The following is a 24,063-nucleotide window of genomic DNA, read 5'->3' on the forward strand; positions in this document are numbered from 1 at the left end:
TAGACATTGCAGGCACTGACCGACATTGGCTTGCAATTTTATGCCAAGCTGATTTTGCAGCTAACTTGCACCACATGCGAGCCGAGCCGAGCCCATCCGAGTCGAGTATTTAAGCAAACTTTATGTATGTGTGTCGCTCTCCCTTTCGCCCCTTCGCTCAGTGTTGTGCACACTTTCTTTACATTTAAATCATTGAATGCTGCCTTAATGCCATTTTATTTCCTTGTGATGCAAAAAAGGCGTCTCAGCTGTAAACAAACTTTGCCCAAGCATTTGGCAATTGTCCGCATTGAATTGCAGCATGTTCTCAATGCGACATTTTCTAAGCTGATTTACAAGTTTTATGCAAGTGTCTTTTTGTGGCACATGTGTGAGTAAGATTACTAATACGCCACGTGAGACAAAGCTTTGCTCCATTAGCTGCAGCATTTATTAATAAAAATATATATTTATTTATCAAACTTTTATCATTCGTCCATACTCAATAAAATAGAATTAAATTTCCAATTCTTTTGATGACTTAAACTGGCAGCAAGAGAAATCGCATTAAATATTAGCTGTAAGTAACTCAAATCAAATATTACTAGCTAGTTATACAGCTGCATATATCTTTAGTAACTTCACATAGGCCATGACTTGGCAGCCCACTTCCATTCATTGGCTTCCTTAAGCACCTTCACTTGGCATATTTCCTGCCACAGCAGTTATGAAGCCCGTCATAAGCAGGTGACTGGCTTAAAGCACGCCAACTGGCTTCAACTTTATTTTTAACTTTGCGTCAAGTTTTCAAGGTAAACAAAGCGGCAGCGCTCCCCACTGAGTAGCAGCAGAAGCATATATATATATTTAAAAAAAAATGGAAAAAAATGAAAAAAAAAGGAAAAATTAAAATCCATTTTAATTTCTATTATGCAAATTTGGCCAAGTAGCTTCGCCAGTTGAGTCGTTGTCGTGCTGCGAACCTGCTAGCATGTTGACAATGCCGGCACACACACACACCACATATAGGAGGCACACACGGAACTGGTCTAGTCGGACTCTGTGCCGTGAGCCTCTCTGCTAGACAGCCTCGTTCTGAATGCATTCATAATAATGTCATTTGGGGAGGAGGGTGGAGGCTTTCAGCCAGTGTGTCTATAGCAGCTAATGCCACAGTCATGAGTGGAATATGGAGCCGTATCCTGCCCGAGCAAGACCCAAAAATATGAAAACAAAAATTCGCCTGCCACTTGCCAGTTTTAACAACTTAATTTGGTTTTTGTCAAAAATTGCGCTGACGCTTGTTCCATATTTGACATGGTTAATTCAATTCGGCTTGCATTATGTTTATGAAAATGTATATTTCACAAGGCGTCGCCCAATTTAAACGCTCGCTCGAGTGACAGGCAAGTGTGAGCACAGCGCAGAGCACCGCACGGCAAAGCAAACCGAAGTGGGTCAAAATAAAAAAATAGAAATGCGCCGCATTTCTCGCGGGTGACACAGACACAGACACAACACACACACACACATGGCATACGGACCATGGTGCATACATAGACAGCATGGAGCCGGGCCGCTGTGGCAAGCGAGCATGTTAAACAGTGCCCTTGCCACAACCACGCCTGCATCCACACCCACATACACATCCACACAGAAGCAGTGTGGCACAAGCCACAGCGGCCCAGCGGTGTCAGAGACGGCACTTTGACATTTTTGGAGCACTCTGCCGCGAGCAAAGTGTAGAGGCCATGCTCGAGTTTGAGTTTGAGTTTGAGTTTGAGTTCATGCGGTGGCGCCTCGCCTGAAAGGCAAATCATGTGCGGCCTCAACCGACAACAGCAACAACCAGGAACAGCAAATGCAAGCAAATAGAATAAATGGAGCAGCCGGGCACATGGGAAACAGTGGGTGGGAGCAGCGGCGTGGCTGCTCGTGCTGCGGCAGCTGCGACATTGATTTCGCATTTCGCATTTCGGCATTCGCCAGAGCCGCGAATCAGTTTACGTATGCCGCGAAATTCTCCTAATAAAATTTTATGATCAATGCCGGCGACGCGGTGTCAATTTTTATTGTTATTCCTTCGACATCATAAACTTAAAATCGATTAGCCAGGAGTCAAACGCGCAACGCGCAACGCTCAAGTGACAAAGTTTTATTTTGATTTATGGCCCGGAATCATGGCAACGCCTAGCGCCAAGAAATCAAAGTCATTGTCATTCGGCCAGATAAACCAAGTCAAGGCGCCACGCAAATAAATCATACAAATTAAACGAAGTCCAATGCAATTTGACTTTGCTTTTTTCTTATGGAATGAACAAAAAATTGCAAAAGTTCCGCACGAGTCGGCAACCGGAATCGAAAGCGACTTTGCGACAACCTGAACAAGCTGCCAGAGCAGATTGCGTAGCATTTTATGATGCGGCCAAAGTTTGTCCTGTTTTAGCTATACCCCCAGCTAGCAGCTGCCAAAGGGCTGACTGACTACGCCAAGCAAAGTCGGGTCTAGCAGAGCAAATATTGAAGTAAGCTGAATCTTCTTATAAAGTTGAAGGCTTTTTCAACTCATTTGCGTGGTATGTTTGGGTTGACTATCGACTGGTTGCTTGCTGATTTTATGCATTTAGTTTAATTGCATCAACTCACTGCAGATAAAAAGTTTCAAATTACAAGTATCTGTAGATAAAATGTGTTTACTAAGACAAATTACAGCTGTCTTTGAATAGAGCGATTTTTTGCGACCTTTCCATCAGCTGCTGCCCGTTCAAGAAATGCTAATAGCTCCGGCTCTCTTAGCTCCAAGACTCTGGAGAGCCCAGGTGCACTTGAGAAAAATCTCAAGAGGCTAAATATTTTAGACCGAATCCAAGAGTTGACCAAGAAATACCTTGACAGACTGGCCTTAGGCGTCTAAGTACTGCAGCCCAAAGATCTGCTAGCTCCAGCACTAGGTAAAGGCTCAGGCGCAGGCAGTTCTCTTGTGCAAAACTTAGATGCCTAGCTAGGCTGTTTGGGTGATAGAATGATCTCTCTTAGTACTTAGCAGCTCAAAGATCTGCTAGCCCCTGCCTAGGTAAAGGCTCAGACGCAGGCAATTTGGGTAATAGAATAATCTCTCGAGATATTTTTTTCCACCTTCTGGATATTGTCTCAATAACCCTGCTTCTCATGTACCACTTGGTAGTAATCTTCCTCAACATTATGCGCTGTAGAGCACACAGTCTGTTCAGATGCGTCTTAGCTGCAATTCCATACACCTGAATGACATAAAAGAGGCCAGCAGCTAGGATGCTTACCTTGTCCAGGGATAGATACATGACCTGACCTGACATGACATATCTTCTGAAGATGAGGCTTCTCTGCAGAACTACTCCCAGCCATAAATATTCAATCTAAAAACAAAACATAAATGCCTGAAGTTAAAAGATCTAGCATACTTTTGAGCAGCATAAGAACTGCGAGTTGCTTAAGCAATGAGTGAAGCATGCTTGATGTTATACAATGCTCCCCATTTAAGGGGTATGCGTGAGCATGTGTGGGTGTATTATGTAAATTGACTTCGCTCCTCGACATTTACCCCGCCTGCTCTGAATATTCTTCCTAAGTGTGTAGCCATTGCTTATTGTTGCGGGCATTTGTTTGTCTCTCAGTTTTGGTTTGCTTGTCCATAACATGCGCAAATAACATAATTTTTGGGCATTAAAATCAATTTTCATCGCTCCCCAGACGCCGTCACTTTTGCCACTCTCTTCCGATTCCTGGGCGGCGTCGTCGCAGTCAATTCTATGCCAGCCCGAACCGTTCCATTTGATATGAATTGGCCGCATTGTCGTGAAAATAATGCAAATAGCAATTTCTGGGATTGCCTGGTGTCCAAGCAACCAGCAAGCAGCAACTGCCATGCCCTCCGCCTCCGCAAGCACACATACAAACTCACAATGAAGCTATGTACTTTTACTATTGCCAGACTGGGCCTGGCTTTATGACAATGGGCCCACTTCCACTCACTACTGCCAGCCATGTACCAAAAAATTAACAATCAGACAATATTACGCATGGCCAAGCAAACTGTGGCTCGTCCTTGATGATGCATGATACGAAATATTGTCATCGACTTTAATATTAAAGTCGCGTCTTGTTGCCTTGAGAAATTTGTGGGAAAATCAATTCCTTAAAGGCTTACCAAAAGTGTCAAAGCAGCCGGAGTAGGGACCGAAAGGGTTTGCGAAATGTAATATACATTACAAAATAATATAAATGGGAAATAAGTATATGGCAAGCCGCGTCGAAGCGAGTCCGGGGTCTGGGATTTTCGTTGTGGGTACGAGCTTTCGGACTGGGGGAGAGCGTGTGAAAAATGAAAGGAAATGCTGCGACGCTGAGGCGGAAATGAAAATGCAGCTCAAGAGATGAAAGCTTAGACTCACCATTTAGCTCTAAGACCTAACTAGTGAGCTCTCATTTTCATCTTAAATCAAGACTTATTTATTGCTTATTCTTATATATTCTAAAATATTTCAAGTTCATCAGATTCTTCTGCAGTTCAGATTTGATGTGAGCTGCCTCTTTAGCCGTGTATCTGTTGCCCAAGTGAGCTTTGTGGGTATCACTAGATTTCTATATATCACCAAGATGCCCTTAAACCACGCAGCTTCAGTCCATCTTTCCGCTCATCTTGTTGCTGTGAAAGTGCGCAATGGAGCCCCAATGCCTTGCTGCTTAGAGATAGTTTGCTGGAGGCGCGCAGCATCCAATTAAGTATTTTTAATTTAGCTTCTTATAATGTGGTAACCTGATAGTGTCTATTAAATGATAGTATATAAAACCTAAAGATTGCTTCGACATTTACGTAGCTTTAGTTATATACCTGACTTTTGCATTATATAAGATATCTTATGAAAATAAACGTCACTTTCGTTTTAATCCAAAAGCAAATCAACAATAAATTTTTAATATTTGATATAATAATAATTAATATAATATTTAATATTTTAAATAATAATATAATAATATTAAATAATAATAAATAACTTTAATATTTGATATAATTTTGATCATTATAAAAGTATATCTTTCAAATATGCCCATTCCTAAGTGTGCTAATTAATCATAGCATCTTAATAAGAATTTATTGGCTTCTGAGAAATGAGTTTGTTTGCTCAAGTTGTAATCCGCAAATAATTCAATCGTCGCATTTGACTTTAGATTGTAAGTCAAGCGTTTAATTGGCGACACTGGGGAGCTCGTGATTTGTGCTAATTGCGAGGCTGAAAGGCCCTCAAAGGCAGCATTTAGCTGCAACAAGAATGAAGAAGAAGTGAAACGTGTTATTACGCAGTACCGATGCGACTGTTGAGCATGGGCCAGACAATGAAGAATGTGCAGACAGCTAAGACCCCAGACCAAGGACCGTGGACCCAGGATCCCGGACAAGGGCTCACATTCACATTCGAAGCCATAGCCAGACCCAGTCCCATTCCCATTCCCATTCCCATTCATATTTCATGGGCCGAAAATTGCTGCGTGTTTGTTTGGCTTTTCACACCAACTTTTTAGCTGCCGTCGTCTGGCTGGGCTTTGGAGGAAGGGCAGCGGCGGCGGCGGCTCGAGAGGCTCAAGGGCTGGGACAAAAGGACCAATTGTCACGGGGCCGTTCCAGAAATGAGTCATTAAGCAATAAACAAAGCACTTGCTCGAAAGGGGAGACGCACAAAAAATGCACGGAAATGGAGAGGCAAAAAAAGAATTTGCACACGCGCTATCAATTTGTTGGACAACAATGGGAGCAGGGATACGCTGGGAGTCCTTTTCAGGCGCGTGCCAGCAATCAAAAATAATAAACACCCCTAATTTTAAGAAGCGGTTGAAGAAAATTTGTTGACGTACTTTCCGCATTTCGTGTTCGTTCTGTGCCGTAGCCGTCTCATTAAAATCAACACTAGCACCATGATGATATGCCAGGCAACGCAGCATCATTAATATTTTGGCGCTTAGGCAAATGCAGCCGTCAGCCAGACAGTCAGACAGCTAGCCATTCAACCACCCAACCACCCAGTCCAACTCTATTCGTCTCCATTTGGTCGACCACCCGCTGCGCTCGCTGCTGTCATGCGCCACCGAGAACACAATGCCAGGATGACGCATTGTTTCGTCCTGTGGGGAGGACAACACACAGAGATTTGAATCTTTGCGCCATTGTTCGCAGCATCGAAATAATGCCATCTCATGCATATGCATTCCCGAATAGAATATGTGATGCTGCTGCTGCTGCTGCTGCTGCTGCTGCTGCTGCTGGTGGTGCTGCCAGCGCGAGCGGATGCCAATGGTTATTTTATGCCCCTGCAGAGAGTGAGAGACAATCAAATGTGATGTCACAGTGAGCCAGGAAATAAAACCGCTCTGTTTAATATGCATATGCAACGTGATTCCATTATTATCAGACAGTTTGCCATTAACAGATAAACAAAATTTCATTTGTGACGCGTCCTTTGAACACTGATAAATGCGAACTTTCATCGATGGCTCCCTTTAGCAGTCGACTTTGAGGCTGATATTGAAATTGGACTAATGTCAACAGCAAAAACTACTGCATATTTTAAGGAGCAGGCATATAATAGATCAGCTATAATCGAGTTCGAACTGTAAGCCAAAGCCAAAAAACTTGAACTTATGAAAACATTTAAAATGGATTTTTCCCTTGACAAATATTTACGAGCCTTTAATAAAGCCAGAGATAGAAAATATATGCATAAAGTTGGGAAATAGGAAATATTATCGTTACGCAAGTGCTTTGGGATTTTTATTTGTTTTTTTTGTTGCTTTTTTTCTACCGGAGATATTTGAAGCGAATAAAAGCACTTATATTTACCGCTAGTTATTTAACTAGCTGTTTGCTGGCAGCTTCGCAGCAACAACAAGGCAGCTGATGTCCTGTAGGCACCACCCAACGCCCACGTTCACTTGTGGCATTGTTTTGTCCTAATGCTTGTCGAGTCGGTTTGGATTTCGAGTTCGAGCTCGGCAGGTCGCGTTCGTTCAAGCATTGCTCTATTGGTTTTCCCCTTCGATGCGTGCTAAAAGTGTTTTTCTTTCGGCAGTGTGGGTGCTGGCAGGCACCTGCGGAAACCTGAGTAAACAGCAGCAGAAGGAGGAGAAAGAGTCATGGCAGCAGCAGCAACAGTGGCAATAAAAACAACAACAACAACAACAATGACAGGCACTTAAAAAGCGGGACGCTTTGAACTTGACGCTGTTGGCCGTTGTATGTTTTTGTTGGCAATGTTATTGCTACGCTGGCAGGCACTTTTCGCCGGGGTTTGTTATTTGGGGCGGTGCGGGGGCGTGTGGATTTATTTCGGCTTTCGATATAGTTTCAAGGTTATACTCTGCTCAGCAAGCGTGCATCCTGTCAAGTGCCTTTGAAGTGGTCAGCCGGATGCCGTCGACTTCAATCTATTGAAAATTAAATTTGCATTTGTATGAAATGAAATGCAAAGCGCGCCACGTATTCGACCGCAGCAAAGGCTAAATTGCACGTCGATGTAATTACTCTAATGGCATTTGACTTCTGCAATTTAGTAGTCGCTGGTTAATGCCAAGCAATCTCTAGCTTTACAGAAATCAATCCATCGATATTGTTAGTTAAATGAAATCTATCCTCCTCAGAAAAGATAAGTAAATAATCCACAACTGCTGTTCAAAATGTATCAAAATGCATTCTCTATCTGCATTATGCGGAGCTCCCAACTATGCTAAAATTAATTAATTAATTCCACATTTTGGGAAGCCCATTCAAAGCAGCAGCAGCAGCAGCAGCAGCAGCAAAAATCTCATACATGCAAAAAGATTATCAGAGCAGCTGGTTTTGGTCCAGCTGGTGCATTGAGAATTTAAGGGCCGCCAGTAAAGTGCTGCAACTACTAGTATAAAATATTTGCAATTTAATTAAACGAAATTAAACAATCTTGCCAGCATTTGTGCAAACATGTGTGCCAATTGTGCTTGTAATCTAAATTTGTAAGTTTGCCATCTAAGAAGCAGAACTAGCAGTAGCAGCAGAGGAAGGAGCAAAAGTGGAAATAGTCTAAGACGAAGATGTTGCTATAGCTACACAGCTACCTCTACAACTTGTGCTGCTTGGCTGCAAGTTTTTGGATTCGTTGCTGTTGCTGTTGCTGTTGCTGTTGCTGCAGCTTTTGTGGCAATTGGTGGCAAGTTTCTGTGAATGTGTCTGCCTGGCGGCAGCAGCACAAAGGACCCAAAGAGAACCAGTAACAGTTGCATGTCCTGCAAAATTCAAACAAAACTGAGCAAAATTGGGAAGGAAGCAATAAATGCAAAGTAAAGTTTTGTTTCTAATGACGTTGATAAAGGCACAGAAAAATGGCAGAACAAGAAAACGAGAAATCAAACTAAATGAAACTCTAAATCGATATTTGATATACCTTACTGCAAGTATATATATACATCTAGAGGGAATGCAAAATATTTGCATTAAATATTCGCATGGGCAAAACTTTTTAATGAATTTATTTTCTTGGTGCCATTAAAACAAACAACATTTTCTTGTTTCGTTCTCTCGCAACTCCTTGGCCCCGCTGCTCGCACTTCTTTCATCTGGCTAAATTTACGGCGTTTGCCAAATGGCACCGAAGAACAAAAAGAAGAAGAAGAATCATAAACATGCAACTAAATGGGCAAACACAGTGCAAAATTTACAACAAAAGTTAAATCCAGTGCGCAGCTCCAGGTGTGGCCATAATTGAAATAAACGCGCTTTTAGTCCAAACAGGTGGGCAGGAGCCAACAACTGATGCATCAGAGGACGACCCAATTATATTACAATGAACTACAACAAATAACGCGCCAGCTGCTAGCTCACAAACGATAGCCCCTGCCCGATAAGAGTCATATCTTTCCATACTCAATTGCAGCTAATTAGGCTAAGTCATTGACTTTTAATGCCTTACGAGCGTAACATAATTAAGATGTCTATCTCGGAAGCCGCTCAAATGCATATGAATAAATATGCCAATGAGCAGTTACCAAGCCTTGACCCACAGCTAGCCTGACTGCTACTAGATAGTAAATGTTTACTTGAATCACACAATTCAAGTGGAACATAAAATGCGTATGTTAGGTACATATCACTCTATAGAGTGGACCACTGCTATTAAAATTCTTGATTCATGCATTCAGTTCACTTTTAAATAATCAGAGCTATTTACTTTTTTACTGAACAATTTATCAGTAAGACAAACATGCTCTCATCTTCTCTTGATCAATTGCTTGAAATGGTTTGAGCAGGCAGCAAGGTGAGCTTGCTTATTTTCTGGCAACATTTTAAGGCACATTTGTCTTCGAAACTCAATTAAAGTAAATTGCTTACAAAATAAACACTCTACAACTCATTAACCTGAGAGTAACTTAACAATGTTGTTATACTCGTTCATGTAGCTAATATAGTATATTGGTTTCGTGCAAGGTCAGTCTTGCTGTTCGCCTGTGACTGAAGCCACTATACTCTATATTATACATAACAGATCGGAATATATGCCCGTTGGTACCTTCGTCTCTACCCTCTAGGGACATGACTAATTGGAAAATACCATATCTAGTTTAATCGTAGTATTTTATTTAAAATTTTATAGGATTGAAAGTTGGCATATTTTTTAATTGCTTTTCTTATTTGCAGTCTGTCTTATACTAGACAATAAACAAATTTGTTAACAATAATATCACGTAACCGAATGGCTTAGGCTCAATCCATATATTTATCTACTTTACATATTTATCTATTTCTGTGGGGTAGGTCTAGGACATGTTGCTTGAGTCATCCAGTAGTCTTAGTGCTAGAGCATTGTCGAGGTTATGTAGCTTATTCATGTATCTGTTTGCATATAGTTGTATTTCTTCTTTAACAAGGGGCAGCTTAACATCTTTGTGAATATTATAATTAGTTACGTATAAAATATAAAGTGAAGAACAATTGTAAATTGTAAATTTTAGAAGCATTAAAACCCGAAGAGTAAAATTAAGTAAAAGAAATGAACCAAATTGGTAAAAACTGTATCTGCTACAGTTTGACAGCTAGAAACTTGTAAATTAATGACAAAGTTATAGTTAAGCTTCTCTATTGACTTACCAAAAATTATATATATTTATACTTAACGTCCCGATAAACTAAATAAAATGTTATGTTCCAAGGTTTTAGAGCTTGAGCTACAATCACTGCAGTTGCATCATATGTAACTCCGTCTCAAGACTTACCAAAATGATTTTTGTAACATGAACGGGTATTGTGCAGTAGGCAACAGTCTTAGCTGTTGTTATTAGAAGAACATGATTTCTAGCCAAACTCAAGCAAAACAAAAAGCTTACAAAGCAAACACCACACTACAGCTCATTAGCGTGAATGTAAGTGAAAAATGTATTTGTTATCAGAAATATAATTGATTAATCCCGGAGCGAGAATTGTCTGATGTCAAATCGTTTGCAACTTTGATAATATTTTGTAATAACATTGACTTCAATATTATCGCATGCATGCAAATTATAATTCGTGTCCTGTGGCTTGCCGGCTGATTGCGAATTGTGAATTCAGAGCGCACATCATTTGTATTAATTTGAATGCCTGCTGTCGCTGGATTTCTGTTTACAAGCTGATAATTTGACACGCAAATATTATAAAGGCATCACATTGCCGTGTTGTCGTTCAATTAATTTATAATAAATAAATAAGTAAAAGTTGCGATGCCAATGCAAATATGAGACACTCATAACTCTGCCTGTCAATATGTGTTAAAATCATTTACACACAAATGCACACATGCACACACACTTACACACGAATGTCTGCTGTGGGCCGACATAACACATTTAATTAATTTAATATATATATAATAAAAGTAATGTTTAAGCAGCATTAATGCCGTTAATTTGGGCTACTTTTCATTTGCGTTCAATAAATTATGAAGGTAAAAATGAAAATGACAAGACGTTTACATACCCTCTAATATAAATGCCAATTATAAAAATGATTTTTGTTGCATACTTTTGGGCTTGGCCACATTTGGAAGATATCTAAAGGAAATAGGCTTATTCATTGAAAGCAGTTAAAAGCAGTTCATGGCAAAGCAGTTAAATAGAGTTTGATTAATTTAAGTAATTGCTAGAATATGAAAGCAGATTTTGCAAACAAGGCAGGCAAAAGGGACAGCTAATACATTGACTGAAGACAGGCCACATCATCTGGTCATGTCATGCCTACGGCACACAGCGAAACATTTTGTCATTTTCGTGTAAGCGTCAAATGCCAAGTGAAGTCGCATTCCAAACAGAGCAAGTCGTGGGTGTGTGGCTGTGTATCTGTGTGTGTGAGTGTGTCATGTCCCGTGTCAAGCAATTTACAAGTCAAAGGCACGGAAAGCAAGTTTCTGACAGGCCAAACAGCAGGAAGCTGGGCCGTTTATCGTTTGTGCTCTACGGCAAGTAAAAGGAGACGCATTCCTTTCAATTTCAATTCCAAGAAATCCTCATCATCATTGGCTTAATTAATACCAAAGACGTTCAAACGCTAAGCAAGAGCTTGATTTTGACATATGAATAAGTTGTTAGACAATTCAGTTTTATTCTTCACGGAATCAGAGCAGCCGCAGCGTCTCTCAATTAGTTACCTCACACAGGACGCTTAAGTATATTTAGTTAAAGCTTTAATAAAGTGCTCGGCACGTTCTGTTAGCCAGTAGCGATTAGTGTCACGCCTATCGAGTGCTGCCTGTAGTTGAGCCTCACATTTGTCAAGGCCTCTCAATTGCTGTCTCAATTGATTGTCCTCGAGCTCTGTGATTAAATCGCCGATTATCTTATTGAGCAGGATTTGAATTTGCTTCAAACTGAATTTGCTGCTGCAAAGTAGAGAGAGAAGGGGAGAGAGAGTGAGAGAGTGAGTGAATTAAATTGAATATACTCAGCTTACTTGATTGCTTTGGCATGCTGCAGAATGTAATCGGCGATCTGTGTTGCTATATGCTTGCGTTCCAGAGCCGATGTTACAGTTTGCACATAATAATCGTAGGCGAGCTTATCAGTTGCCTGCATTAAGTAGTCCAAAAACGGTTTCAACTGACCAAAATCTCGACTACAGCCAAGGGCTGTGGCCCAGGCACTCTTTTTAGGATCATCATTCGTGTTTTGAAATTGTTCGAATATCGACTGAAAGAGCTTATTGTTGCCCTGTTCAATGTTCGTACAATCCACAATGCCTCGATAGTCGACAGGCACCTGCATGCTACGTAGATATAGCTCGTCATCGTGTCTGAAGCGGTCAGCCCGACTAATGCACTCGGCCACATCATAACGACAGGACTCCCTATAGGCCAAGCGGTAGAGGGCAATTAATGGACTTGACTTGGTTATTAACTCCACAGAGCTCAGCTGAGGAGCACGGACGAAGAGTGGTGTCACTAGCTTTCTCATGAAGATCTGCAATGGATGAGAGTAGATAATACCTAGTTATATCGTAGATCATTTGAATAGTTTACTCGAAAGATTCTTTCTTGTTCGCCTCTCAGCAGCACCCCACGATTGTTGAGCACACCAAGGACTCTGTTCCAGGGCAAAGGTTCAGACTCGCGCGGCAAATACTCCAGCATAGCGAAGGCCAGGTCATAGCTCTGCTCTCGGTTGGAGGACAGCATTAAGAGATCGTCCAGCAACTGGGCTCGGTTAAGAATATGAATAGAGTCATACTGATCAGAATTGAGTGTTTTGATAATCATTCGCCAATTGCGCTCATCGTAGTTGACACGAAAAAGGCTATTCACTTGGGGATTCAGCATGATCCACTCTTTAGGGGAGGAATCATTGGTTAGCCGCAACGTTTTCCCACTACTTGGACACTCAAGCCAAGACTGGGGCTGAGTTTCGTTAAAGTTCAGTTGGCGTTGATTGACAAACGTAAGCGGGATCCACCAGCAGCTGTGCTCCACGCTGTCAGCTGCAAGCTTGAACCGAGTTTGATTCAGCCAGACAGTATTTGAGCTATAATTCCTAAGCACAGTCAGAAGCGGATAACCCTTTTGCAATGTCCAGCTGTCCATAACGGTGGCCCAACGAATGTCCGATGCTGAGGGGCTCTTTAAGTCCGCCGCCTCTTGCAGGGCCTGCCAGAGATCCGCCTGCTTAACACTGCCATATGCATGCCTCTTTAAGTAGCTCCGTATACCAATATAGAAGACCTCATCGCCCAGCAATTTGTGCAGCATGCGCATCGTTAGTGATCCCTTTTCGTACACATGTGAAGAGAACTGGTTCAGTATGCTGTTGGCATCCTGTACATCCTGTGAGATAGCAATTGTATCGTTAAACATATCCTTATAGAAGAATGTATCCAAATCGTTAGCTATTCCGCGCTGCAGGCTGCCCCATTCAGGCATAAGAGCATCGAGGGTCAAGTAACCGAAGTACGTGGAGGGACCCTCTTTTAGCCAAAGATCGTTCCACCAATTTAAGGCCACCAAATTACCAAACCATTGATGAGCATATTCATGTGCCATGGTTCTAGCCTTGCTCTCTTTATTTTGCGTTGTCTCCTCAGCGTAGTGGGCAAATCTTGTCTCCTTGAACGTGACCAGGCCCCAGTTTTCCATGGCACTAAATTTGTGCGTTGGCAAGGCCAGCTGATCAACCTTCCCCAAGGGAAATGCGAACTGAAAGAGTTTCTCCAAATAGCTTAATACTTTCGGTGCAAAATGCACACTGAAACTGCTATCTTTAAGAGCATTTGGTGGCATCCAGCTGCGAAATGAGACGTTGTTGTGAGTCTCGCTCTGCAGGACTGGCACGCTGGTTAGATTGTGCACGGCATAAGCCACAAGATAGGTGGAGGTGCTGAGCAGTGGTTCATGCTCGCACCACACATAATGCTCAAGTGTTTCACTGAAATGGGAAATGAGAGTTCGAGTCACAAAAGATCTTTTCGTAATAGCCAAAGACTTACTGATCCACACATTTACTGACGGGCGTATTACTTAGTCCTGTATAGTTCTTATGATAGCCCAGAGTAATTCGAAAAGTGGCTCTCAGATGCGGCTCATCAAAGCAAGGAAAGGCAAGTCGTGCGAAAGTTGGGGAAAATTGAGTTGCCGCCAAGTAGCTGAGAGAAAAATACGAAATATAATAATTAATTATATATACATATATATATATATATATACATATACATAAATATATTTATATATAATATATAATATGCAAAAAAAATATATTAATTTATTGTCCGATTGCTTTTATACCCACTGTGTTTGGTTCGTCCTTGCGTCGCTAAAGGAGCTCGAGTAGTAGCCCACATTATTGGCATTTAACGGAGCACTGAAGGGTATGCTCAATGTGTACTGCTCATCGATCTGCAATTCCCCAGCCAGATGCATAGTGTACAACTCACGAGTGTTATTTCGCTCAATGCGGCTTATGCTGTAACTTCCACTGCCATTTGGCGATGGTGACAAAGTGATGTGTGCTTCATCTAAAGTCAACTCCTTGGCATGCAGTGTTATAGCTCTTGTGCGATGCAGCACTTTGAAATCGATCTTCACATAGCCCTCGAAACTCAGATTGTGGGCTCCATTCAGACGGGTTAATATACGTAGATCATAGTGCAGCGGCTTGAGTGCATTGGGTAAACGATACGAATTATCGTGCGATAGTACGAGCGCAGGCAGCAAAAGGCTCACAAAGTAGCGCACTAATTGTTGCATGCTGTGTTGAGTATAAAGGAAACAGGTTAGAAAGCTCTTGTCGGGAGTGTCCGACTACGAGATACCCTGAACCCGGGCTAACATACAAATGTTGCTATACATATAGAAAGCTCACGCACTACACCAACACATATATAAGTAAAGCAGCTCTAATCGGGACTGCTCGACTACGAGCTACCCTGATGCTCAACCTGAGTGCATCTGTACATAAATATACTCAGAACACGCGCAATAGTAAACGGTCGCTCATCTGAGTTCGGCAGCTCTAGTTGGGTCTGTCTGCTGATTATCTGCATGATAATTTAACTATATACATACATATGTAAATACTGATTAAGGAAATGTATGTCATTTCATAGAACTTGACTCACTCTATTAGTTTACTTGAACCTACATCTGGATCTCTTTACAAAAAGGCAGCACTCTTTGGCCAAGACCATGATCTTTATTCAACTATAGTTACCAAGGCAAGATTGATAATGAGAGATTTGAGTCAGAGTTCTGTTTGTTATTGTGTTCAGTTTCGGCAATTTGAAATTTTATTTTTTATTTTATAACTGTTGATATGTTTAAGTTAACTCGAGCCTTTTCTTCGCCTCTTTTTCGCCAAAATCTTACAAAATGTTGGTGGCAAAATCGACATATCATTAGTCAAGTACCCCGAAATCGAGAAGTTAGTTGCATGAGCTACCGCCGACCGGGTTGGCGGCCAGCTCTGCGGTATTGGCTCAGCGGTCTGCGGTCACGCTATTGCATGTGGAAGCTGCGACGTGTGCTCGGCCCCGAGTTTGATGAATTTGACTTTTTAGTGGGCGTACGGCAGGCGGCAACCCTGATGATCGAGGCGGTGCGCCAAGCGAATTGGAAACGCATACGCAGCTGCTGCACGGATCAAGGCGCCTGTGTCATTTATCGCCTGACGCAGAACCAGCGCAATTTGCAATACACGAAGCTGGTGCGCTTCGAGAGCCAGCACCTGTGCCAGGTGATGCCCATTTCCGTGCAGCGGCTAGTCGAGCAGGGACGCCGTTATGTCTACGCGAACATTGTGTTTGTGGGCCTGCGTGACCTATGCGATTTTGCCAGTTCTAGGGAGCAGCAGGAGATGCTGAAACAGATTAGGGACGTTCTACAGGGGTCGCAGATCCCAGAGCAAATAACACCAACACATCGCCGCATTGTTCTGGGTGAATTCATGTTGACCCTGCGCAAAGAGCTAGCCGAGTCCGAAAGCGAGGAGAACGAGCCCAAAGACTGGCTGGTTGACGCCTACAATATATTTGGAGTTAAGCTGGTGAACTACAGTCCCGTAACGTTGCAGTACCGTATCATTGAATTCCTGAAACCAGTTTAAATTCCCCGAATGCTCAGCTCTAGCTGTACGGCTATTGACCGTTCGGTCACCTTATCAATTATTTCAATTCTCGCTACGTGTTGCTCCAAAAATCGTGCGCTACATCCAAATTAATAAATATTCTAATTCGGCACCGCTCAATAACACGCACGTCTGTTCAGTGGCTGTCGCCGATGTTGACTGAACGCCCCATCGACTGTTTTGCACTCTTTATAATGCTCGAATGCGCTTTTTGTAACATTTTTGGCTATACACATGGAAGATGTAGCTGAACTGCACAGTTTTTATAAATTTCATATTGGCTTTTCAATTAAATTATATTAAATCATTTATATAATCATTATATAAATGTGATGTGTGAGGGTGGCAAAGCTAATCGTCTTTTCGGCAATCTCAATATTGTATGTATCTTGATTAAAATTTTGAAAAAGAAATACTTGCAATTTAGTCCTTGAATTCCCCAGTAGAACTGGGTCTGAGGGCCTTAGACCGGTTCTAAGGTATGTGCTGGTAGGGCACTCCTGAACCCACTCATAATATGAAATTGAGGCTGTTCATATTCTTGATCAGGTTTCACAGCTCAGTTTAACTGGTATAATGGAATAAATAACAGTTAAAAATTTGAGTTTCGAAATATTGATAACGTTTTTAATTTGCAGCATTTGCCAAACTTATACTGAGAGTATGATTGAAGGGCAAGCTGAGTCACGTAATAATCGGATTTTGTAGCCATTAAGATATATATGCCTAATTATATATCTTTGTGGCTACGTGTGCCCAGGTAACTGAGCTTGCCCTTCAATCATACTCGCAGTATAACATTTGGCCAACAGGATTTGCGTTAACAGTTGCTTTACTCTGCCCCTGGCCCCTCTTGCGCCTTCAGCTGTTGGCACGCACGTTATTTTGGCCCTTTGGGCTCTGTGGAAAAATAAACTATTCTCACACTTCGTGCTCGGAGAGAATCACGCCGTGTCGCTTTCGAAAGGCACATAAAAAATGGAGGGCTTAATTAAAGAGCAAAAATGTGCTGCGATTTTCCGCTTTTTTAACGCCAAGTGCAACTGCCCCCCTACCCAACGAGACGAGGAGAAATGGACAACATTTGCAAAACTACACAAAAAAGTAAAGCAAAAAAACTCTACTTAGTGGCGACTTTTTATTTGCTGTTGTTCCTTGGCAGCAGCAGCAGCAGCAGCAGAAGCAGCAACTATTTCAAATGTGCCACGGAACGAGCTCATGTGTCTTATTGCGCCCTTTTCTTTTGGATGGTGAAACATTTTTTGTTAATTAAAGCGACGGCAAGTAATGAAAAACTCACTCAAGTGCTCATTAAAACTGAACAGTCTGTGTTTTGTCCAATAACGATGTGGGCGTTGGTAAATGCCAGTGAAATACAAAACTAATGTGCGCCATAATAGTTGACACCCTACTTATATACGTACTTCAATCGACCAGCTTAGAGATAATCGACAGCGTTATGCAGCGTCTTTCATATCTCTGTTGGGTCTTAATATTGTTAGTAAACATGGGACTTTAAGACTTTGCATGTCCCAACTATCAGTCAGTCTGTCAGGCAGCTGAGTCAGTTTATGATATATTCTAATATATAATTATAAAGTAAAGTGTTTAGTCGGCTGCACGCGACCATTAAATAAATCTAACTATATAGCAGATCCATAAGCAGACTAACTCTAACACTCGATAATCTTTTACAGCTGTAGAATATTTAAAGACTTAGTGGACTTATCATGCGCCAATAGGCATTAATATACACAAGTTGCAGGTTTATATGACGACCCAATAATCATGTCTATATAGCATGCAGGCTGATTTCACTATTGCTGAAGGATGCCTGTGGGAAGCTGCTGAGCCTCCACTCACTTACAAAGGCTTTGTCAATTTAGTCCGTGTCGTTCATGTAAATAAAGTTTAATTTATAGATGACCATTTCTGTAGAGATTCTTGAAGACAAAGAATAGAAGTTATAAGTAGCTTTGCTTGTGAGCGCGACACAGCGAAAGAGCAGATAGAGCTAAGAGATCTTATTAGAAGAGTGCCGAACAATGCCTGTATCTCTTCTTCATAAAACTCATCCAGCAAGGTTAGATGACCCCGTTGAGGTAGCTGCAACGCCCAAATTTAAAGACAGTTGATCAAGGCACGTTGGCAATCGTAGTAAATCAAATGACATCTAAATGAATTTTTCAACTCACTTACAAAAGAACAAAAAGTTATTTGTAATTTTATGCTGGAAAATGCAAAACTTTGCAGTTAAATTAACGAGTTAGAGCTCATCACACGCTGTGTGTCAAACGATGCACTCATAAGAGGCATCAACTTTGAGTGATGTACGTTAATACCAGCCTCGAAGTCCGCCTCCATGGAATCATAGCATTCATAGGCACGTGGCGCACATGGAGTTTATTTACTGACTGAATATACTTTACGGATAATTGTTATTCATTAGTTCGCACACTAATTCAATGCACATACTTATATTTCAATTCATATATATATATATATGTGTTTGTTTGTGTAAGCTCGTATATTTATGTGCCTTTATGGTGTTAAACTATACAAGCCAAATGGCGGGAATCCATCACAATTTACAGCGCAAACGGACCAAAGTTGGCAATAAAATTTAATTTATATCCTGTGGAAATGCTGCTGCTGTTTGTTGTTGTTGCTGCTGCTGTTGCTGCTGTTGTTGGTGTTGGTTTAGCCCCAGCAAAGGCAAACGCGTTCGAGTGTTTGCAAAACATTTAATTCCATTTTCGATTGCTGTGGAATGTATGCAGCCCAGTCTCAGTTGGGGTTGGGGTTGTGCCACATGGGCCACAGACTGGCATATTAATGCCATAGGGTTGCACTTGGGGGCTGGGGCTTTACAAGAATGCAATTGCAAATTCCCGACAAATTTGAAATTTGAATTGGCAAAACTACCTGACAGACAAGTAGACAGCCAGACAGACAGACACGCAGACAGACACACAGACAGACAGTCAGCCTGGCGCTAGCCTAGTGTCATTTGTAAACGTTGTCCAGCATCCACTCGAACAGCATTTGTTTGGGTTACGAAGCGCAGTCCCTCCCGCTGCTGCTCCCAGCACACTGTACACTGGATGAATCAGGGCAATTGAAGTGCTTTAAAGTGCTGCATAGCTGGCACATAAATAAATGTTTGCACATTTACTTTACCTTCTCTCTGTCTTCTACTCTATGGCTATGGCTGGTGTTGGGCATGTTGCCGCTGGCTTCGATTCGTTGCGCTTCCTGTTCCCAGCACGTTCATAACTCAACTCTGGTGCTTGTGGGTGGCCGTGCTGTCTGACGCTTTATTTGCTTGTAATTTGAAGCCGACTGTGCTGCAATCTCGATACAAATCCTCAGCAGCTCAAAAGGCAACTTGAACTGCACTGCAATGCAGCTAAAGGACTCTGAATTCCCCAGTGCAGCATTGCCATAACTTTGTATATTGTAATGGCAATACGATTGACCGAATCTGCCACAAGGATACTAACATCCATCACATGCCAGTCACCACTGCGAGTCACTAATTTCCAAATCAAACTACTTCAGAGGACCAGACGGATGCAGTAATACGACAACTCTGCTGTTTAGCCAACTAGTTGATGATGATTAGTGTCGGACGAACCCGTTCACCTAATGTGCACATTATCAGATGTTAGCCAGAGAAACGGCCTAGCTGAAAACTATAATATTCTATATAAAGTTGAGCTCAGAACTGAAACGTTTCATTACTATTCCTAAGTCTTTAAACATAACTGAAACAGTTGTCAGATATCAACTGTTGAAATTGCTTTAATGTTTAGTTGTTGATAGATAAAGCTGCTTTGCCTCCTTATTAGCCATTTCATTTATCATTATCCACTTCACTTATCCTTATATACTTAACCCAAAGAAGTTCCATTAAATTGTTCTAAGAGTACATTCCTCTTGAATCATTCAGTTTGATTATTTTTAAACTCTTTCCTAATGAAACGTTGCCAATCTCTAGAATTAGATAGGGCTCGCAAGCTCAACAAAGTTTTTTTCTGAGCATGGATTGGCATTGGAAATGGGTATGATAAGTGAAGTTATATTTGCAGTTGACAATGCTTTGACTCTTTTGCCTTTTTTTGGGGGCAGTTAGCAAAATGTCACGTAGCAAATGTGACAGCGTGGTCAACATAATGAATGGTTACCCCCACCCCGGAGCGCAGCAGCGAAAAGTGCAGCTTGGCGCAGGTGCATGTGTTATACTCACTCTGTGTATGTGTGTGGGTGACTTTTGTGCTACTATAACACATGCACTTTGGGAGTTCATGTCTCTGGCATTGATTGCCTTGGCGGCGATTGCAATAACCCAACTGCATGGCAGAGAGGGCAAAAGCGCGCCCAAATGTCACGACATTACAGCGGGCATTCGAGTCTGCTTCTGGCAACGGATCCAAAAATGTGTCCATGCACGTGACACTTGAATGCAATTTGCAATTTGATTTTCTTCCTCCTTCTTCACAGTTGCAGTTCCAGTTGTTGGCTGCATAAGTTCATGTGTCCAATTGATTTCTGCTGCTGTGTGTGTGTGGGTGTTAACTCTGTCTGTGTGTGCCTTCGTATTGGCGTCTTTACATTGTTACACTTGACCAATTCGTATTGCAATTACACACCTGAGCGTAGCCATCTGGCCATTTCCCTTCCCCTCCCGCTTCGCCTGCTCCAGCACACAGTTGACTTTTGTGTGCTGCAATTGGCGAACAACGATTTGTGTTGGCTTTGCGTTGTTTGCCAATTCGCAACTTCTCGACCAGAAATAAAAGCCAGAAGACGTTGTTTAGTGAGCCACTGCGACTCCGAGTACTTTTTAAGTTATATTCGCTTTAATAGACTCTAATGAAAAGTCCGAGTTGGATAATTACAAGTGGTTGTCATCCAACCCACTCATTACCCACTCGAATGGAGCTGCGCGTTTCCAATAAAATTGATTGCGTTTTCTCTGCTGACTCTACGAGTGTTTGCACTTAAAAGCTCCTCCAGCAGAACAGCCCTGACATTTGATTTAAATGGAGCGCTTGTAACCGGACATAGGCCAACAAGTTTGCCTGTCTGTTTATTTGTGGTTCATTTAGCTGCCGCCGCATTTCCAGCAGCTAAATGACCTTCAATGGGCTGACATCCACACGGCTAAGTGCGTATTCTACTTCATATTCAAAGGCTTCCTTCCTTCCTAGCAACAGCACTCTTGTGGTTACTCACGTGCCAAATCAATGGGATATTTCATTTTGTTAATTAACGCCGTGATAATTGAATGTGGCACCAGCTGCCAAGCTTGACAAGCACTTGAACTGAACATACTTCTAACTATAAGTAGCTTTAGTTAAGTTTAAGAATTGTCAGACATTTGCCCTGACAGCCAGCTGTGAAACTTGACTAGCAGTTTAACTGAACACGTTTGCATTAGCATAACATAAGATGTTAAAATTGACAAGAACTTTAACTGAACTGAAGTTAACTTTAAAGATTTGAATAGATGTCTTAATGGATAATAATTGTGCATGACACTAGCTGCTAAACTTGACAAGCACTTGAGCGGAGCATACTTCTAACCATAAGTATCTTTAGTTAAGCTGAAGAATTGTTAGAAATTTACATCCAGCTGTTAAACTTGACTAGCAGTTTAAATTAACATGTTTATATTAACCTAACACCTAATGTTAAGCTTGATAATATGTTTAATGAACTTTTTTGAGGGAAGGAAGTTAACTCAAAGATTTTTATAGATGTCTTAATGGATAATAATTGTGCATGACACTAGCTGTTAAATTTGACCATCACTTTTATTGAACGTAACTTTAATTGAGTTTAAGGATGGTCGTACATTTACCTTGATAGCCGGCTGTTAAACTTGACTAGCAGCTTAGTTGAAAATATTTCTTGACAAGCTGAACTTCGATTAACAAAGCTTAAGCTTGACAATAACTTTAACTGACCTTATTTAACGGTCAACATATTTCCTTTATACGGCAAATTTTGTAACCTTTAAAAATTTTGCTAGATTTTTTAACGAGTTACAATTATGCATGACAAACAGCTGTTTAACTTGACATGTAGTTAAGCTAAGCATATTACTTGATGAACAAAACTTCCGCAATTTTTAAATATTATCTTTGCTTAAGTATGACACTAGCTGTTAAACTTGATTAGCACTTTTACTGAACATATTTCTTGACAAGCTGAACTTCCATTAACTTTAAAGATGGTTATAGTTTAAGTATTATACCAAATGTCAAACTTGACAATCACTTTAACTGATTGTTTATACTTCAAGCGAAAGGTCTGTTTGTAAGTCCTATAAGGTTGCCTTTGATTTAAATTTTTACATTGACTCAGAACGTTGTGTGTTTTCATTTTCTATAGATAGAAGATTCAATTTCTTGTAGTACTTCTGGTTAATAGTTTAAAATGCCGTCAGATTTGTAAGTATGTGGATCTTAAATTAATTTGCAAATGTTTTAAATGTTACGCACAGAACCTCACTGATGGCCCGGCGGAACGTCCGGTCCACCATCACGGGGCCTAAAAACTCTGCCCTCCACAGCCTCTTAGCCCCCATCCACCAGGAGGTGCACGCGGCTCATGCCCACGCCATCATAATGCGACAGAGACGCATCCGAGAGCTATTCGAACGGGAGATGGAGCAGGTGAAAATGGAGCTGAATCGGCTAAGGCCGACTCAAGTTGGCAACAACTGTCGTTTCAGATCCACGCCGCTGGGCATGGTCTCAGTTGCAGTTAGATATATCAACCAAATTCCGTTGAGAGCAGCGGGCAACACCTTTCCAGGTAACAGTTGACAATAGAACTTGGTGTCTCGAAGAGTGCTGCCTGTTAAATGAAGTGAAATAAATGTTATTTGGATATTAATTTTTGTTTCGTTTAAATTCATTCAATGCGGTCAACTCTGTCTGCGAGCATAATAAATTGATTTGCATCTAGCTTTTTGTATTGCGGCCATTAATCTATTTTGTGGACGCCACGCCCCTTTCAGGATTTGCTGTTTATTGTTTAATGAATGAAAGAGAAAATTTCAATGGAGGCGTTGCTTGTGCGACGAGTCCTCTAAGAGCAGGAGCCTCGTTTTTGTATCTCTGTTTGCTTTTGTTATGCCTCCTTGCTTTTTGTCATCATGCAGCTTGCAAATTCGCTTTGTTTGTTTTGATCCACCCACACACACAAACGGAAAACTGATTATTAGGGCCTTTGTTGTTGTGCTGCGGTTGGGCTGCAATAAAAAAGCCACTTGTAATATTAATTGAAAGCTAAAGATAAGCTTCTGGAGCGAAAACCTTTCGGTTGGACCGTGGGGCGCAGGGCCACTTCATCATCATTTGTCATTGTCCTGCCTTGGCAGGCGGCAGGCGGCCGCACCCCTTGCACCAGCTCAATGTTTGCCTATTCAATAGGTAGCTCGAAAGATAAGACTTAGAATTGAACGATGCCTATTCGGTAGCCTCAATGCACTCAGATGCACTTCCGTTGAACTTTTGAGCGCCTTTTGGTCTTTTTGGACTCTTTCCGTGTGCAGTCAGCGATGTGCTAATCAAATTATAAATTGTTCCCATCGGAAAAGTCGTTCAGTGCAGTGCCAAGCCAGGCTCTCGAGCTGACATTGTCGTCATCAGCAGGGCCATGGAGATGCCATCATAACTCTGATTCGATGGCGCACAAAAAAACAGCGAAAAAAAGAGCAAAACGCGCCGCGCCTGCAATCATATTTTTTCTCTTTTATTCCTTTTCTCCTCTCTATTTAGGCGCTATAATGGAAAACGCCAACGGATGGCAACACAACTGGGTCGCGCGGCTCCATTTGCAATTGCTGCCCTTTTCAAGTTTTTTTGTGCAAAGTTTGTGCGTGTAATTGAGCGGGCGTCGAGCATCAGGCAGGGATGCAGGGATGCAGGTGGGCAGGCA

General features: G+C 41.6%; 3 protein-coding genes across 3 annotated transcripts; 2 read left to right on the forward strand and 1 right to left on the reverse strand.

Moving 5' to 3' along the window:
* Window positions 1-11,668: 11,668 nt before the first annotated feature.
* LOC111594871 (aminopeptidase Ey) lies at window positions 11,669-14,735 on the reverse strand. Its single transcript, XM_023308353.2, has 5 exons — window positions 14,278-14,735; window positions 13,979-14,134; window positions 12,522-13,917; window positions 11,957-12,462; window positions 11,669-11,885 (listed from the first exon to the last, which is right to left on the reverse strand). The coding sequence occupies exons 1-5, from the start codon at window positions 14,733-14,735 to the stop codon at window positions 11,669-11,671; spliced, it is 2,733 nt and encodes a 910-aa protein (XP_023164121.2).
* A 461-nt stretch (window positions 14,736-15,196) lies between these two features.
* Window positions 15,197-16,431, forward strand: LOC111593113. The gene has a single exon (XM_023305717.2). The coding sequence runs from the start codon at window positions 15,301-15,303 to the stop codon at window positions 16,087-16,089; it is 789 nt and encodes a 262-aa protein (XP_023161485.2). The 5' UTR covers window positions 15,197-15,300; the 3' UTR covers window positions 16,090-16,431.
* A 6,022-nt stretch (window positions 16,432-22,453) lies between these two features.
* Window positions 22,454-23,016, forward strand: LOC111593663. Its single transcript, XM_023306555.2, has 2 exons — window positions 22,454-22,568; window positions 22,622-23,016. Exons 1-2 carry the CDS (start codon window positions 22,555-22,557, stop codon window positions 22,944-22,946), a joined length of 339 nt encoding a protein of 112 aa, XP_023162323.2. The 5' UTR covers window positions 22,454-22,554; the 3' UTR covers window positions 22,947-23,016.
* Window positions 23,017-24,063: the final 1,047 nt, after the last annotated feature.

Source organism: Drosophila hydei, unplaced genomic scaffold (assembly GCF_003285905.1).
Source record: "Drosophila hydei strain 15085-1641.00,03,60 unplaced genomic scaffold, DhydRS2 tig00000060-arrow-pilon, whole genome shotgun sequence".
Taxonomy (NCBI): Eukaryota; Metazoa; Arthropoda; class Insecta; order Diptera; family Drosophilidae; genus Drosophila; species Drosophila hydei.